Here is a 17,628-nt window from a genome sequence, read left to right as displayed (position 1 = left end):
TTTTAACCTATCTAGCAATTTTCCTTCCACTCCCCCCATCCCTGAGAACCAACAAAGTGGATTTCCTTCCATATATAAATCTTTCCTTGAATTTATACAAAAGTAGACTAAGATAATATTTGCCCTTCTGTGATTGACTTATTTTACTCAGCATAGTGTCCTCCAAGTTCATCCACATTATGTGATGTTCCATGCATTCTACGTAATTCTTTAGTGTTGCATGGTATTCCATTGTGTGTATGTACCACTGTCTGGTTGTCCATTCCTTCGTTGATGGGAACTTAGATTCTTTCCATCTCTTTGCTATCGTGAGTAGTGCTGCAGTAGACTTGGGTGTGCATATTAAGAAAAATAAATAAGTGCCAGGGAATATCACTGGTGCTGTGCTAGAAGTCTGTCTGAGGCGTACTGGTGTTCGGTGAACTATGCTTGATATCAGGAGTATCAGGAAAGGGTCAGTGATTCAGGGAACCAGTGTGAAGGCCTGTCGAAGAACAACTTTAGTGAAGTAGTAGGATCAGCAACTCGACTACAGTGGCTAAAGCTGGAGGAAGATAAAGTAGGCAGCAAGGTTATGAATGATTCTTTTTTTCCAAGCAGCTGGAGTCTGAAGAAAAAATAACTGGAGGAGGCAGGATTAGAAAAGATTATTTTCAAATATAGGATTGCCAAGTTGATTGAAAGGTTTTGGGGGAAAGAACTGAGAAAGAGGAATAGTTTGTTTTGAAGGGAAATGGAAAAGATGGAATTAAGAATAAAGTTAAGAACAAGGTGATATATGGATAAATGCATGCAATGCACTGCCGTGGAGTCAGACCCGACTCATAGTGACCTCTCCTTGGGTTTCTGAGGTGGTATCCCTACGGAAGTAGATTGCCCCATCTTCTTTCCGAGGAGTGGCTGATGGGATATATGGATAGAGGGATAGATATATGGATAGATATGTGATAAAGCAAGTGTTAACAAGATGCTCCTTGTGGCATCTAAGATGTAGATGAATGGATGGTCACAATGCAATTCTTTCAGCTTTTCTCTGTGTTTGAGAATTTTATAATAAAACACTGGGTGAAACAGAGAAAGAACATAGGTTGACTAGAACATGTTGTTGTTATGTGTCATGGAGTCGGACCCAACTCATAGTGACCCCTCCTTGGGTTATATTGCCCAAGCTTCCTTCCGAGGAGTGGCTGGTGGGTTTGAACCACCAGCCTCCTGGTTAGCAGTCAAGTGCCTTAGGCACTATGCCACCAGAGCTCCCTGACTAGAACGTGGGGGACACTTATTCCTTGTTGTGGCAGGAAAGTGTGGAAGGCAACTTGAGCGCCTCAGCTTCTTTCATAAAGTAGGGCTTGTTCTCATGTGCTAAGGCTGACGGCCTGGAGAGTGCTGGATGGGACACCACTGTGGGAGGAGGAGAGTGGACTGAGCAGACGTAGGTAAAAGGGGAAGTGGAGATGCCCAGGTCCAGGTGAAGTTGAAGGACACAGAGTTCAGCTACTGTGCAGTTTTCGCCAGGATGTATCAGAAAACAGCAGGTGAATGGAAGCATTGAAGGCCGATGGCTTAAGAAAGTAAAAGCTGGATGAGTAGAGAGGATGTTTGATTTTCCCCACTATTTATCCTCAACGTGTCCTAGAACAAGCCCCGACCTCTCTGATTCCCTGCGGGAGGGATTGTTTTCTGCCTCCTTGTGCTTTTATTCGTGTACAATGAGATAAAAAATGTTATACAACTTTGGTAACATTCACGTTAACATTTACTAAGATAAGTATATTGTCTTCCTCAGGTAAAAGAAGACCGTCCAGAGAAAATACCAGATTTAAAATTACTAGTGGAGAAGAAATTTGTGGCGTTACAGAGTAAGAATTCTCCTGCAGACTTCCAGAATAATGAAAAATTTGTGCAATTTCAACAACAGCTGAAAGAACTGAAGAAGCAATGTAAGTCAGCCACTGTGCTTTGGCTTGTATAGATGAAGGAACTGCCCCGGCCCAGGAAAAAAAGTTTGCTTAGCTGCTTGGCTTCATCATTCTTTCTGAATTGCTTTGTGTTATTGGTGTAATTTTGCATTTTTGTCTAACTTTTTATTCAAATCAGCCTGTTCATTTCTGAAAGCCAACAGTTTCCACAAAGTGCTCAGAAAATTCCCCAGCAGACAGAAAGCCTTAAGCATTGTCCCTGCCAGGAGGGGAGTTGGAAAAACAACTTGAACCGAGAGCTTCTCAGTCTTCTTGGTCCCATTTGTTAAAACCTCAGTGGGACAGTGTGTATCTATCTCCATGTTAAACTGCTGGGCCAAGCTGTGCAATGACCTGGTTTGGTTCTGGTCCCGCTGCTTTGCGGCACCGTTACCAGCGTTTTTCTCAGAGATTCTTTTTCTCCTCTTCAAATGCCCACCTCATTCCTTCTACTTTTTGTTTTTATGAATTTCATATGATTTTTAAAATTGTTGTCTTCTTAATAATTGTATTATACATTTTTTTTCTTTACTGAATGTAATTTTGATTTACAAATGAGAGTGGGGAAAATTTTGTTATACAGCGTTTCTGAGACACTGTTGGCCAGAAATAATATATTTTTTCTGTATAGTGAGGTACACACATATCCTTTCTTTCCCCCTTTTTCATGTAATCTATGTAACGATTTTATGTAAATTCCTTGTTTTCATGCTAGTTCCTATTTGGTTCTACTGCCCTTCCTTACTTTAGGATGGAGACTGTTATTCTGTAAAGAGCTGAATAGGGAAGCAAATAACTTTGAAAAAAGAAATTAGTTTCATACCCTCTCATTTACATACAATATGTAACAGGAATGTTGAATGAGACGTACATTTTCATGTCCTCATTTGTATTTAGTGTATATAAGCATTTTCTTTAAACTGTTGCTGAGATCTCAAAAAATGGCTGAGGAAGCTGCTTTGCTTTTGTCTATTTTACAAATAACTTAAGTTTCACAATTTGGAATGTTTTGCAATCATGATGAGCTCTTGCTTTTACTGTAGACTTAAATAGTAAGCATTTTCCACATACTTTAACTCTACTTTGTGTTCTACATTGAACAGCCCAGCCACCAAAATCTTTCTAATATGATTTGCTGCACTATTCTTCCAAATGGGTGATAATCCCCAAAACAGGTCCTGATTTGCTAGTGGCTTTCTGATATTAAAGATACTAATGGGTTTCGGTTTTGCTGTTGGTCAGAATAAGCACACGCACTTGATTTTGCTGTTTAGAGCCAATAATCACAAATAGGGCAGATTTAGCACATGATCATAATTGACATTTGAGGTGCTTTATTATACAGATTGAAGGAGAAAGCCCCCAAAATATACATTTCTTCATTCTTTGTTATTATTTAAAAGTTAATATTCCATAAGACAAAACTGTATAGACTTTTGGAATCATATATTCATGGGAAACACTTTCTAATTAAGAATATGTAATTCAACAAAATGATAAATGTTGGAATCATAGTTATTGTTTTTTAATTCTCTCTAAAATGCAACAGAGCAGGGTCCCCAGGCCAGCAGTACACATTATTTGGATAGACTAGTAAACCTATGACAACGTAGGTGGGAAGAAACACTTCCTTATATGTTTCCTTAGATATGGTAACACTGGAATTAAGACAATTTCTCCCTAAGAAATTCTTTTAATTCTCCAATGACAGCTGAATATTAATACTCTTGTAAAGTGCTCTGTAAAATCTATGTGCTTGACTCACCAAGTGTTCGTCTTGGTATACTCGTGGTAGCACTCTCAATTAAACTTGTACCCTATCAGGTGGATTTGATTTCTTTAAATTTAATGCTGCTTTGAGGTTCTGATTGGGATCGGGCTGCCACCATATTTGTGTAGTCAGGCCAATAGGACTATCATTTATAAATGAGCCAGAGAATCTGTTTGTTTTGAGATGTGTTGGGGAGGCAAGATATTACAATAAAAATAATTTTAAAAATTGGAAAATAGAAGTAAGGGAGAGATGCTTAGTTTAGGTTGTCTATTTCAGCACAGTAAATAAAGGCTGCAGTGTTTTCTGGTCTGCAGGTAGCTGAAGGGATCTTGCATGTAAATAGCCATCACTTTCTTACCACCTTCATTCTACAAGAGCATAAATACATGGGCTAAATTTTACCAGGTAAGAATCTAACCAAAGGAATGCCGGGCAGCTCTTAGGTGGGGTGACAGCAAGATTGAAATAAGGTCGCCTGCAAGGTCTAGCTGTGAGGAGACACCCTGTGGCAGGCATGGCCCAGGTGTACTTGGCCCTACAGTAATAGGGGAACTTTATTGAGCTCGGCAGCTGGTTCTCAAGCTTTTGCTCTCAAGATCCTTTTACATTCTTAACATTTATTGAGGGCCCCCAAAGAGCTTCTGTTTACATGGGTTATAGCTATTGATATTTATCATGCTAGAAATCAAAACTGAAGAATTTAGGAAATATGTATTAATCCATTTAAAAATAACAGTAATAAACCCATTATCTATTAGCATAAATAGCATTTTGGATGAATGTAACTATATTTTCTAAAAAGAAAGATTTCTGAGAAGAGTGACGTTATTCACATTTTTGCAAATCCCTTTAATTTCTGATATAATAAAAGATTCCTAGATCCTCGTATTTGCTTCTATATTCAGTCTTTTGTGGAATGATGTTTTGCTTGAAGTATATGAAGAAAACCTGGCCTCATATATAGGTAGTTGGACTTGCTGAAAGGTTTCACTTTGAGAACCACAGGCCTAGACCAGGGCTCAGCAAACTGGCCCATGGGCAAAATCCAGCCTAGACCAGGGCTCAGCAAACTGGCCCTTGGGCAAAATCCAGCCTAGACCAGGGCTCAGCAAACTGGCCCGTGGGCGAATCCAGCCTGCCTTCTTGTCTCTTTGTGTGGCCTGCAAGCTAAGGATGGTTTTTATATTTTTAAATTGTTGGGGAAAAATCTCAAATGAGGTATAATATTTCATAACATGTGACCATTGCATGAAATTCCGACTTCAGTGTGCATAAATGAAGTTTTATTGGAACACATCCATTTATTATTATCTGTGATTTCTTTCACACTACAGTGGCACAGTTGAGTAGTTACCACACAGACCATATATCTGGCTCCAAAGCCTAAGACATTTACTGTCTGGCTCTTTACAGAAAATATTTACCAACTCCTGATCTAGACCATATCTAGAAAGAAGGGCAACTTAAAAAAAAAAAAAAAAAAAAAAACTTTAGATTTTTCCCTAAATACTATACATTTATCTCAAGTAAGTCTAGAAAACTTTGTGTGCCAGTTACATACAACACACTAGAGTTGGTGTTCTGAGATGAATAAAAGGCAGAATCCCTGTGCTTGGAAAAAATACTGTGTACAAACATGAAATAATGTGAGAACCGTTCTGTACAAGTATCAAATCAAAAGCAAAGAAAATGTCGGGAACAAGTGTTATTATACGTGTGGTAACTAAGCGAGGAGATTTTATCTGTGTACTAGTATTCCAGTTGAAGGAGCTCCAGTGACTTAGTGGTTAAAGCATTCAGCTGCTAACCAGAAGGTCAGCAGTTTGAACCTACCAGCCACTCCACAGGAGAAAGATGAGGCAATTTCCTTCTGTAAAGATTTACAGCCTTGGAAAGCCCATGGGGCAGTCCTATAGGGTTGCTATGAGTTGGAATCGGCTCAATGGCCGTAGGTGTGGTGTTTGGTTTAGTATTCCAGTCACTTGACAGTGGCTGCCTGGAGTAGTGAGTTCAGAGTGATTAGGAGGCTGGATTCAGGCCCAGAGGAAAGAGTTCCTTAAAGATTATAGTGGGAAAGGGGAGGTGCATTGCAGATGGCTAGTGGTGTCCACCTCATACCCTATACTCAGTTAGAGACACTCTAAAGGTACCCAAGTGCTTTAGTTACCCACACAACCTTTTTAAAAAAGTAGTTATATTTTATACTATCAGGTACTCGAAAGAGCCCTGGTGGCACAGTGGTTAAGTACTTGCCTGCTAACTGAAAGGTTGGCAGTTCGAACCCATCAGTGGCTTTGTGAGAGGAAAGACTTAGTGATCAGTTCCTGTAAAGATTACAGCCTAGGAAGTCCTGTGGGCAGTTCCGCTTTGTCACATAGGGTCATTATGAGTCAGAATTGACTTGACAGCACACAACAAAAACCAGGCACTAGATCTGTTTTGAAAAAAATTATTTCATCTTTTGAATACCCACTGTCCTTTGTATTAGAAATATTATGTTGACCTCAATTTACTTCCCAGGATTATTAAGATTAAACGAGATAATGCAGACTGTGAAAAGTCACTTTTTTTTTTAAAGTTCTTTCTTTTTTCAAATTTATTTATTTATTTTAAGAGCTTGTTTTACATTCAATGTTACGTGTACATTAAATTTCATTCCCCATTTACCATGTCCAACCCTAACCCAGTCTCCTCCCCTCCCCACTTTGTAACCCTCCCCCTGTGCCCCTCATATTTATACACTCCTGTTTGTCCGGCATTTCCTCAATTTGAATGTTGGTCCTCTGGTGTTCTGTGGTCTATTGCTCTAAGGGATGTATTACCATAAAGTATGTGAGTGCATCATCCTGGGTTGAGTGGTCTGCATGTACATCTTGTTAACTATTGGGCTGAGAGCCAGCCCCTGGGGGTGTGTTTTATTCCAGGCCCAGAATGTATTCCAGGACCATAGTATTGGGGGTCTCACCAGATTTCCTCTGACCAGTAATTCTGGTCATTATTGAGTTTTTGGATTTTGTTCCATGTTTTCCCTCCCACTCTACCCAGGGTCTCCAGATTTGATCCTTTCCTGAGTGGTTGGCATTGGTAGCCAGACACCATCTAGTTCTTCTGGTCTTGAAGGCCATCGTGTCCTAGGGCTGATTGCTTCTAAATGCCCTTGTTTTTTGTTTGTTTTGTTTTTTTGCGTTCTTCTTTGCTTCAGAATATAGGAGACCATTAACTGCATCTTAGATGGCAGCCTGAAAGCTTTTGAGATTTATTACCAAGAAAGAGTTAGTACAGCATAGTGGAGAGAATGTGAGCTTAAAGGCCTGAAGACCTGGATTTGAGTCCCCTAAAATACATACCCTAGTCTCCCTAGAGATTCCCTACAAGAAGCTCTGGTTATGCAGTGGTTAAAGAGCCCTAACGTAAAGAGCTGCTAACCAGAAGGTTGGTGGTTTGAACCCCACAGCTACTTTGCAGGAGAGAGATGAGGCAATCTGCTTCTGTGAAGATTCACAGCCTTGTAAACCCAATAGGCAGTTCTGCTCTGTCCTATAGGGTTGCTGTGAGTTGGAGTCAACTCTATGGCAGTGAGGGTTTGTTTTTCCCCTCCTTCTGATTTTGTAGTCTCCCTACAGATTCAACCTCCTTTTCTTAGCTTTAATTCTTGGGGTCATGAATATCAGGACTGATTAAAGATAACTTTGATACATCTAGACAAAATGACTAGGATGGTGACGGTGATAATGTTAGCTGAGTTAAGGGAAAAACTTCATAGCAAAGAACCCCATTTCCCTAAATGGGGATCATATTCTTACTAATCCGAGTTGTGAAATAAGCAGTGTGATTTGGCTCAGGGCAGGGTAATTTTCTCTCCTCTTTGCCTTCTTTATTTAAATGGTTTCCACTATTGTAACTCGACAGTTCCTGCAATTTTAACATCAGAAAAAAGTATTTGTGCTGACACTTATGTATAGACACTCTCAACTCTCCAAAAGTCATCAGGCAATCTCTCTGGCATCCTTCTTTATTTTTTATTTACTTTTTATTTGATTAGCAGATATCAGAGTTGTAATGTAGACCAGCAGAGGCAGAAATGGAGGGCATTAGACATTACTTGAGTCTTAGAAGCCTTCAAAATATATGGATTTGCTTTGTGGCCAAAATAGAATTGACTGTGAATCTGAGATCTTTAGTGTTAAAACAATCTTTGAAATGTAATTTGGTTGGTACATTTAAATGCTAAGAAGAAAAGAGAGCATGTCTTCTTTTTCATGAAAATTTGTAATCTCAACATGTTTGCCACAAATTCAGGCAATATTTTTAGGTCCTTCTTATATGCAGAATGTAAAACTTGGAGATAATGGAATCCATGAATAAAACTTAGATATTGTTTTGAGTGACAGTAACATTTGTATCATATGCAGTCAGTCTGCGTTACAAATGGAGTTCCGTTCCTAATCTGTCTTTAAGTAGGATATGTATGTAAATTGGAACAATCAGGTACAGTTCGTATCTAAGGTCAGTTAGTCAAATGTTTGTCTATAATATATAGTACATTGTGTACCTTTCTGTGCAGGAAAAACATTAAGGAAACACTTCCAGATACACGAACACATCTTTAACATAATTACATAGTAGTAATAATAATGTTGCAAAGTAGTGCCTGTTATCAGAAACCATTGTTTGTACCTCAGATTTTCAGGGTAACAGGCTTTACAGGGGTTGGTTCATAACTGCAGGATGTATGTAAGTTGTATGTTCATAACCTGGGGACTGCCTATATATACATATGTAGAATTTGCATTGTAAGCTGGTAATGATACGGCTTTACAGATTATACCTTCACTAGATCCCAAAACTGATCAAATAGGCAGGAGCCATTCGCTTTACAGAATGACTCCGCCAAGGATGCCATTTCAGCCATCGCTTTACTGCTCCTAGGTGATTACTTTTCCTCTTCCTTCACATCTGTTCAGCACTACAGTCTACTTCCATGACGGCAGGGAGTTTTATCTGGTTTGCTTACTGCTGTATTCCCAGAACTCCAGCCTTAGGCTGGGCACATGGTTAACACTCCTAAATATTTGTTGAATTCACACAAACTTATTTATCACACACCTGATCATCTTATTTTCATACCTTGAGAATATAGCTTTGAGTCCGACTTAACAGAAAGTGGCCAGAGACCATCGTGGTGAAGGCCCTCACCTCCCGTTCTCCACCTCTCTGTGGTACAAGGCCTTGAGTGCAACAGGAATCTTCATAAGAACTGTCAGGTGGGTAAGCAGCCACCTGTGCCCGCCTCTTATTGCTGTGAGTGAGTGGGTCAGAGCCCAGGGCTGCTGGATCTTCAGGTTCTTTAGGAAAACCCAGAAATCTGGTTTTTGGTTTTTTTTTTTAGTTCCCAGGTGATATATAGTTTTTGATCAGCAGCCTACTCAGAAACTGAATCACTTGTTTACTGTTTGGAACATTTACGCAACTTTATAAAATTTTCTGTTTGCTGCTTCTTCTGTAGTCAGTTTTATCATGTCTCTAACCCTCTGCCATCGAGTTGTCTCCAACTCATAGCAACCCTATATAGGACAGAGTGGAACTGCCTCATTGGGTTTCCAAAGCTGTAATCTTTATGGAAGCAGACTGCCTCATCTTTCTTCTGCGGAGCTGCTGGTGGGTTCAAGTCACTAACAGTGTACTTACACAGAAGGCATTTGATGCTCGTTGAGTTCATGAGTGATTATAGGCGTTGTATGAGTGTGTCTCCCTAGGCATGGGGTATCATACTTACATACTTTGTGTGCATTGTTTATGTCTCAGAACTTGACCAAGTAGCTGCAGCCCTGTTTTAGAGATTAAGAAATAGGCAAAGAATGGTAACACAACATGCCTCAGATTTTAAGGGCTGAAATGCACACCCATGTTCACGTGACTCATATTCTTTCCTCCATTCTTGATAACATTTCCCTGTTTTTTTTTTCTTTCTCTCAATCCAAGCAATCCATTCATTTATTGAAAAATTGGCTTGTCGTAGGACTCTTGAGTAGTGAGTAATCTGCCTCATCTCCCAGATCATTGAGCTGCAGCTGATGTCCTGTGATGACACTGGAAGCTCTTTCTTGGTCGCTTCCATTTAGAGATCTGGGCATGGGAATGATTTTAGACTTCAGAGAGCTGTTTATTTGTATGTACTTCATATTGCATTCAGAATAGTCCCTAGAGAAACAGGTCATCGCAGCTCCATTTTATAGATAAAGACGTGAAACTCATAAAGAGTAAGTGGTTTGCTCATGGTTGCAAGTAAATTACAGAGTGAAACTTAAACTGGGGCCTTCTTTTCAAAATCCATGCTTTTGTTGATGCAAATGACGTTTCTGGAGTGAATGGTTGTTGTTGTGGCTGAGAGGCAAAGGGTATTTATTGCGCTACAAGTTTAGAACAAATCCCGTGAAATTTATTTTGAGCATAACGACAGTCTTACACATGCATCATCCTAGTTAGTCTTCGCAATATCCACGTGCAGGAGAGGAATGCATGAAAAATGCAGGTTCTCTTTTTAGCAGGCTGAACACCATATGATAAGACTCTTTGAGGTGACATGGTTACCCAATGTCTCACAGTCAGGAGTGCGCGGGATGGCAAACGTGTTCCCCAGGAAAGGAGAAGTTTGAGTGAGAGATGGCTATAATTAAAGTCATTAGCAAAGAAGGGCACAGTTACCAAGGGACAAGTGAAGTCAGCAGCAAGTTTAAACACAAACTGTGAGATATGGGTGTTTCTCTCCTTGTGGTTTGTTTCGAGAGTGTGACTCTTTATGTGTTCAGAAAGCAGCCTGAATTGAGACTGGGAAGACCAAGTAGTAAGTGTCCTGGAAATGACATCCATCATCCTAAAGAAAACAATCATCTTGTCAAGCTATAATTCCTGACATTGATTTAAACTTTGTAGTTGTTAGGTATATTGGGAATGTCAGGCAAAGTTGCTAAGCATTTCTAGGTATTAATTTTCATTTCTTAAAGACATGTATGTGTATCAAGTTAATGTTATTTGTCTTTGTAAGGCAGCTATAATTGAATCTTACTGTATGTGTATGACAGCAGTTATACAGGAGAAAAAAAAAATCAAACTATCTTGTGCATATAGAAATTCAGAGCCACTGGTACAGAAATGCATTGCTGTTGAACAACATTATTTGTAAGCCAGCAAAGTGGTATAATTTTTATACAAAACAATAAGACTGATGACTTGCTGTTTTTAATTTCAATTAAAATTTCAGATGTAGGACTCCCTGGGTGGTGCAAATGGTTAATGCACTTGGCTGCTACCTGGAAGGTTGGTAGTTTGAGGCCACTCAGGGAGACCGCAAAAGAAAGGCCTGGTGATCTGCTTCCAAAAAAACCACCTTTGACAACCCTGTGGTGCACCATTTACTGTAACACGCATGGGGTCACTGTGAGTTAGAATCGACCCAATGGCAGCTAATTTAACACGGCATAATGGAAAGGGCACGGTCTTGGGAATCAGAAGCCCCAGTTTTGTCACTAAAATGAGTGGGTGGGATTCAGTTACTGTCTCTGAATCTGAGTGTCCTCACACATGAGGGGGAGAGACTTCATGTCTCAGGGCCTCTTCCAGATGAAACGGAGCCATGATGTGCCCTTTGTTGCTAAGATATGCTGTGTCCAGACTACATAAAGAACTACAACTAATAATGATAAAAAAGAAACAACCCGATTAAAAAATTGGCAAAGATTTGAGTAGACACTTCCCAAAAGAAGATAATCAGATGACTGATAAACGTAAAAAGAACACACGTAGATACAGAGAGCAAACACTTCTAGGTGGCAGCATGATTTTTCCACCCTCATCCCACGTCTGCCGTGCAGTTTTTAAGTGTGTATGTGCACGCGTGCGTGTGTTTATCCTTTAATGAGCCTGTAGACTTTTATAATCGGAGAAGCAGAATCCCTCCATTTGCTCAGACACAGCTGCTGGCTAAGAGTGATAAGCACGCCTGGGAGGACGTTTTCTTAGAAAAGAAGCAAGCGTAAAGCCAAACAGAAAGCTTGTTTCTCCCGAGACTTGAAACAAATTGGAAGAAGAAAGGTGCCAGGATGTTCACCTCTGCTCCTGGTCTTGTGCCAGGTGTGCCTTCTCTGCGACTGCATGCCTCGGAGTCCGTGTGTTGTGGATACAGTGAGAGCAGGGTAATGGCCACCTTCTGGTACCCTCTGTTCACACACGTCATCCCCACTAACTGTGTGTGGTTGTTTGTGTGTGAGGGCTTCATTGCCTTGCCCTTGACATCAGAAAGTATGAATAGTTCTTGTACAGAGGAGTTGCTGCTTTACAAATTAAATCTGCCTTTGAATATACAGAAGGGAAGAGGAATGAATTGCATGTACACATACCTATCACGTATATGGCATTTTCTGTTTTACCAAGTACTCACCCATACATTTTCTTATTGGAGACTTAGCGTGGTAGGTAGACCTTATTAGTCCTATTTCACAGTGTTGTTGTTGTTGTTGTTGTTATGTGCCGTCATAGTGACCCCTCCTTGGGTTTCTGAGGCAGTCTCACTATGGAAGTAGATTGCCCCATCTTCCTTCCGAGGAGTGGCTGGTGGGTTTGAATCGCCAGCCTTCTGGTTAGTAGTCAAGTGCCTTAGCCACTATGCTACCAGAGTAGAGGTTCTGCAAGGTTGAGTGTCAGCCTTCGACTGTCATGTTTGCCTGTGCGGTTGTGCATTGCTCAGTTGTAGGGGGCACCGTTCACACTGTAGTTTATACAGCAGCTCTTGCTTGAACCTTGTGTCCTGAGCAGGACTCACTCACACTTTGGTTCAAAGGTCAGGCCCTTTCCAGTAAAATTTAATAATCTCTTAAACAAACAAACAGAAAAAACACCTCACCGCTGTCGAGTCGATCCCGACTCATAACAACCCCTCCTTGGGTTTCCAAGGAGGTATCTCTATGGAAGTAGATTGCCCCATCTTCCTTCCGAGGAGTGGCTAGTGGGTTTGAAACACCAACCTTCTGGTTAGCAGTCAAATGCCTTAGGTACTACGCCACTACAGCTCCCAAACCAAACTCACTGCCAGGGAGTTGTACCCAATTCATAGTAACCCCTCCTTGGGTTTCCCAGGCAATATCTCTATGGAAGTAAGTTGCCCAAACTTCTTTCACAGGAGTGACTGGTCTGTTTGAACCACCAGTCTTCTGATTAGCAGTCAAATGCCTTAGGCACCATGAGGAACTAATAGCTGATATGAAAAACCAAAACAAGCTGATATGAAAGGATTTTTTAAATTGCAAAAAGAGTCTTACAGTTATAATTGTTGTTGTTATGTGCTGTCGAGGCCTCTCTGACTCAAAGCGACCCCTCCTTGGGTTTCTGAGGTGGTATCACTATGGAAGTAGATTACCCAACCTTCCTAACGAGGAGTGGCTGGTGGGTTTGAACTGCCAGCTTCTGGTTAGCAGGCAAGTGCCTTAGGCACTATGCTACCAGAGCTCCTGTAGTTATAATTATGCAACCATAATTTACAGAACTTTCCAGTATATTAGGAATGTTCACGCCCAGGATGAGTAGGGAAAGGAGACTGAGCAGCGAAATGTAGAGGCTAGGAACTTACCTATCCAAATCTTGTTCTAAATATGGTTTCCTTACTTTTGATTAATAGATCACATACATCCAAAGGGACTGAATGTTTTCCTCCCAGGGACTGAAATGTTTTAGTCAGATTGAATGAGGTATACTTTACAGACAAAAACCTCACCCTCTCTAGTGTACAGTTCTTGGAGTTTTGACAGATTCATACAATCATGTATCTGCTACCATAATCAATCTACAGCTCTATCACCCCCCAAAATTCTCTTGTGCCGTTTTTTAGTCTACACTCCTCCCCCATTCCCCACTGCTGGCAACTACTGTTTTGTTCTTTCACAGTTTTGTTTTAACTTTTCCAGAATGTCCCACTGCTGCAGTATGTAGATTTTTTAGTGGCTTTTTTCATTTAGCAGAATGCATTTGAGATTTTCTGTGGTGTTACTAGGATCAGCATTTCATTACTGAGTGGGCTGCCATCGTGTGGCTGTCCCATAGATTGTTTACCTATTGGCCAGCTGAAGGGCATCTCGCTTGTTTCTGGTTCAGGACCATTGTGAATAAAACCACTGCAAGCATTCACGTGCAGGTGTTTGTATGAACATAAGTGCTCATTTCCCTTGGCTAAATAGCCAGGCTGAGACTGCTGGGTTGTATGGTAAGGCTACAGAGACTGACCGGCTGTTTTCCAATGGACCATACCGTTATATTCCCATCCACAATGTGTGAGAGTCTGCTTCCTCTGCGTATTCACTGGCACTTGCTATTTTCTGTCTTTTTCATTTTAGCCATTCTAGTAGGTATGTAGTGGCATGTCATTATAGTTTTAATTTGGCTTTTGCTCTTGACCAAAGAAGTTGAACATGTTTCTTTTTCGTATTTAAATCTTTTATATGATGTTCTTGTTTCTCTATTCATTTGCCTCTTACATTTATTCTTTAGTTCATTGAAGAACCATCATAAACACCTCAAAATGTGGTTCCCAGACCAGTAGCATCAGCATCATCTGGAAACTTATATTAAAATGCATGTTTTCAGGCCCCACCAAGACCTGCTGAATCAGAAACTCTGAATGGAGCTGAGTTTTACCAAGCTGATTTAACAAGGTGACTCTCCTGCACACCACAGACTGAGCACCACTGATCAGTGTTTGTGTTGTTGGGTGCCGTTGAATCGGTTCCGACTGACAGCGACCTCATGTGCCACAAACCCACACTGCCCGGCCTGGCACCACCCTCACAGTCCTTGTTGTGCTTGAGCCTGTTGTCGCAGCCACTGTCAGTCCATCTCGCTGAGGGTCTTCCCTGTTCTCCCTGACCTTCTACTTTACCAAGTATGATGTCCTTCTCCAGGGACTGGTTCCTACTGACAACATGACCAAAGTACAAGAGATGAAGTCAGGCCATTATTGCTTCTAAGGAGCATTCTGGCTGTACTTCTTCCAAGACAGATATGTTCATTTTTCTAGAAGTCCATGGTACATTAAGTATTTTTCACCAACACTACAATTAAAATGCATCAATACTTTTGCAGTCTAATTCATTGTCCAGTTCTTACAGGCATATGAGGCAATTGAAAATATCATGACTTGGGTTGTGCACATCTTATTCTTCAGAGTGACATCTTTGCTCTTTAACACTTTGGTTGTGCACACCTTATTCTTCAAAGTGACATCTTTGCTCTTTAACACTTTAGAGAGGTCTTTTCCAGCAGATTTGCCCAGTAGCAGTAGCAGTCATCCATTCCTGAGATCAATGTGAACCTTAAAAAAAAAAACTAATGCTCAAGCCCCACCCTACTACTAAGAGTAATAGGGCAAGATCTCAATTTTGGAATAAAAAAATGTGAGTTCAGAGTCTGGCTCAGCCCAGTTAATGGTTTGTGTTCTTTGCTCAGATCAATGAAATTGTCCTCTTCCATAGGCCTAGAAAATAGCAATAATAATGCTAACTAGCTCCCAGAGTTGTGTTAGGATTAAATCAGGTATTCTTTGTGAAAGTAGTTCATAAACTATAACTTACTCCCCAGATATTAGTTATCTGATCTTTTTTTTTTTAGGTTGGTAAAAGCATTTACCATAATAATGTTTCTTTCAAACAGTGTACATTTTAAAAATGGGTAGTAGTTGGCATGCATTCTTAAGTGTAAGGAAATAAGCTCGGAGTGTTTTACCCATTTTGTTAAAGTGTTAAGAGATTTTAATGGATGATAAAATATTGCTAGACTGTCAAGTAGTTAAGATGTTCTGTTATTGGCAAAGGTGTGCACAAGAAACAACAGTGATGGGGTAACAAATGGTTTTTCAATACAATATTGGTTTTGTCAACCTTTTCTTGGTAGGGAAGCAGGAGCTGCAGTGTCCCGAGTGGGGGTAATACTGTTCACATAATGAACCACCCTGTTCTCCACTGGGTGGAGCAGACGTAAGCAGCTGAAGTGATCACTTGCTCTTTGTGGGCCTGTCATGTATCAGAGATTCTCTTACATGTTAGATGTAATGGGAGAGAATTGACTGCCATTTAACCTGGCTATTTAGTTAGCCTATTTAAAAAAAAAAAAGAAGTTGCTGGATGACTTACTTCAAACTGTGTGTATGTGTGTGTGTGTGTGAGAGAGAGAGAGAGAGAGAGAGAGAGAGAAAAGGCAGCCTACTATGTGCAGAGTACTGTGCTAGGCACAAGAAATAAAAGCAAGTAATGTTTTAGGATTGGGAAAAAAGAGAGCCCAGTCACTAGAGATTACGGGTTCCTGGAACTTGACATCACAAAATTTGGAATGGGGTGATGGTTGACAAAAGACTCTGAGTGGAATTTTTCAAAATAAATGTCAATTTGCTTCAGAAAATAAAATAACAGAGGTTTCAAAGTCAGGTGGATTTTTCTTGCCTTTGCTGTGGGATTCCTCAGTCTCTACTGTGCTGGCTGGCTCTGGAGGCGTGTCCTGATAGTGAGGACAGGGACTTGTCTGCCTGCTTCCCCGGTGCCGACCTAGGAGAGTGGAATGAAGGACTACAAAAGGAGGCTGTAATATTCAGAATGTCCCAGACCTAGTTGGCCATGGAATCTTTTTTCCATGGGACAGTTATTCCATGGAATATACTTTGATACACACTAGTTCTGGGAGCGAGAAGGTAGAACAAGACGTTATATCCCTTACCAAGGTCACTTGTGAGACCTGGGCAACAACTGTGCTACAAGTACAATGTGGCAGCCAGGTGACTGGAGGTGACCCCAGACTTTATGGCAACCTTCCTTAGGCCATTTGATCATTGATGCTTCCGGGTAGAAGGCACTTCCTTCTTCTTTCCCTAAGGAACACTATTCTTTGACCTTATTTCACTTGCATGAAACAAGAAACTTCAAGTTAGACTCAAGAACTTTTAATTCCTTCCTCCACAATCAGCCTTAACAAAACCTCCGTGTCCGGGGATGGGTGGTAGCATTGCTTTCCCCCCAACACACAAAGTGTTAGGTTGATCATGTTATATTTGATAATATTATAGAATCAAGAAAATAGAGTTGTTTTTTCTTGTTTAGGTATATTTTCCTTCTGCTTCAGAGCACATGGGTTGAATTTTACATTTTTATTATTGACCGTTTCTTTCAAGTAATCAATAAGCAAAAAATTGCTCTTGGAGAGGGATGAGTCAGAGTTGTCAGCTGGCCAAGGAGATGGGCCGTCCTGTCTGGTCCCATCCCTGAAAGGCCCTTCCAGCCCCTCTCCTTCGTGCCTTCCCTGCTGCTGCTGCTACTCAATTCTGATTTCACCATCGGCCTCCCAAGTGGTTCCCGCTCCAGATGTGACTCACCCAGTCTCTGCCAGAGTGATTGCACGTTCTACAGTGTGGGTCTGTTCGTGGCCATCCACCGTGTGGTCTGTTCGCAGCTCCCCAGCCTTTGGGGATAAAGGCACTCTTGGCACTAGGCTCCCTTTTCACCTTTCTCACCCCTCTCTTCTCTAAGCTCTTTGATAACAGTCACATGGAATTAGAGTTCTCAGAAGGCTGTATTATCACCCCCTTGTCAGATGAGAAAACTTAGGTGGAGTGAATTTCTAGTATTTGAGTTAGATTCGGCCTTGGGCTAATTTGACTCTAGAACCCTTCTATCTAAGCCCTCTGCTGTGCTTTGTCTTAGCGGTGCACTGCGTCTTCATTGCCAGCCTTCAGCAGGCTTGAGCTGGAGGAAGTGAGCTTGCCATTGGGAGCCCACTCACTGACGTGACAAGGAAGGAAAGGCTTAGTACAGAAATGCCCCGGGAGGCTTTGGTGAACTAGAATTAGGCAAATGATTTGGTTAGATA

At 40.9% G+C, this 17,628-nt stretch overlaps 1 protein-coding gene across 1 annotated transcript in view; it reads left to right on the top strand.

The window, feature by feature from the left end:
* Nucleotides 1-17,628, top strand: part of NSMCE2 (NSE2 (MMS21) homolog, SMC5-SMC6 complex SUMO ligase) — a 330,848-nt gene that overhangs the window by 143,215 nt on the left and 170,005 nt on the right. The window contains exon 3 of the mRNA XM_007943401.1: nucleotides 1,787-1,940. Within this exon, the coding sequence (XP_007941592.1) occupies nucleotides 1,787-1,940 (154 nt within the window). The remainder of the gene's footprint in view (nucleotides 1-1,786; nucleotides 1,941-17,628) is intronic.

Source organism: Orycteropus afer, unplaced genomic scaffold (assembly GCF_000298275.1).
Source record: "Orycteropus afer afer isolate SDZICR_OR568_19922 unplaced genomic scaffold, OryAfe1.0 scaffold00106, whole genome shotgun sequence".
In the NCBI taxonomy this organism is placed as follows: Eukaryota; Metazoa; Chordata; class Mammalia; order Tubulidentata; family Orycteropodidae; genus Orycteropus; species Orycteropus afer.
Note: the sequence above shows the minus strand (reverse complement) of the source record. Positions and strands in the feature narration are given on the sequence as shown.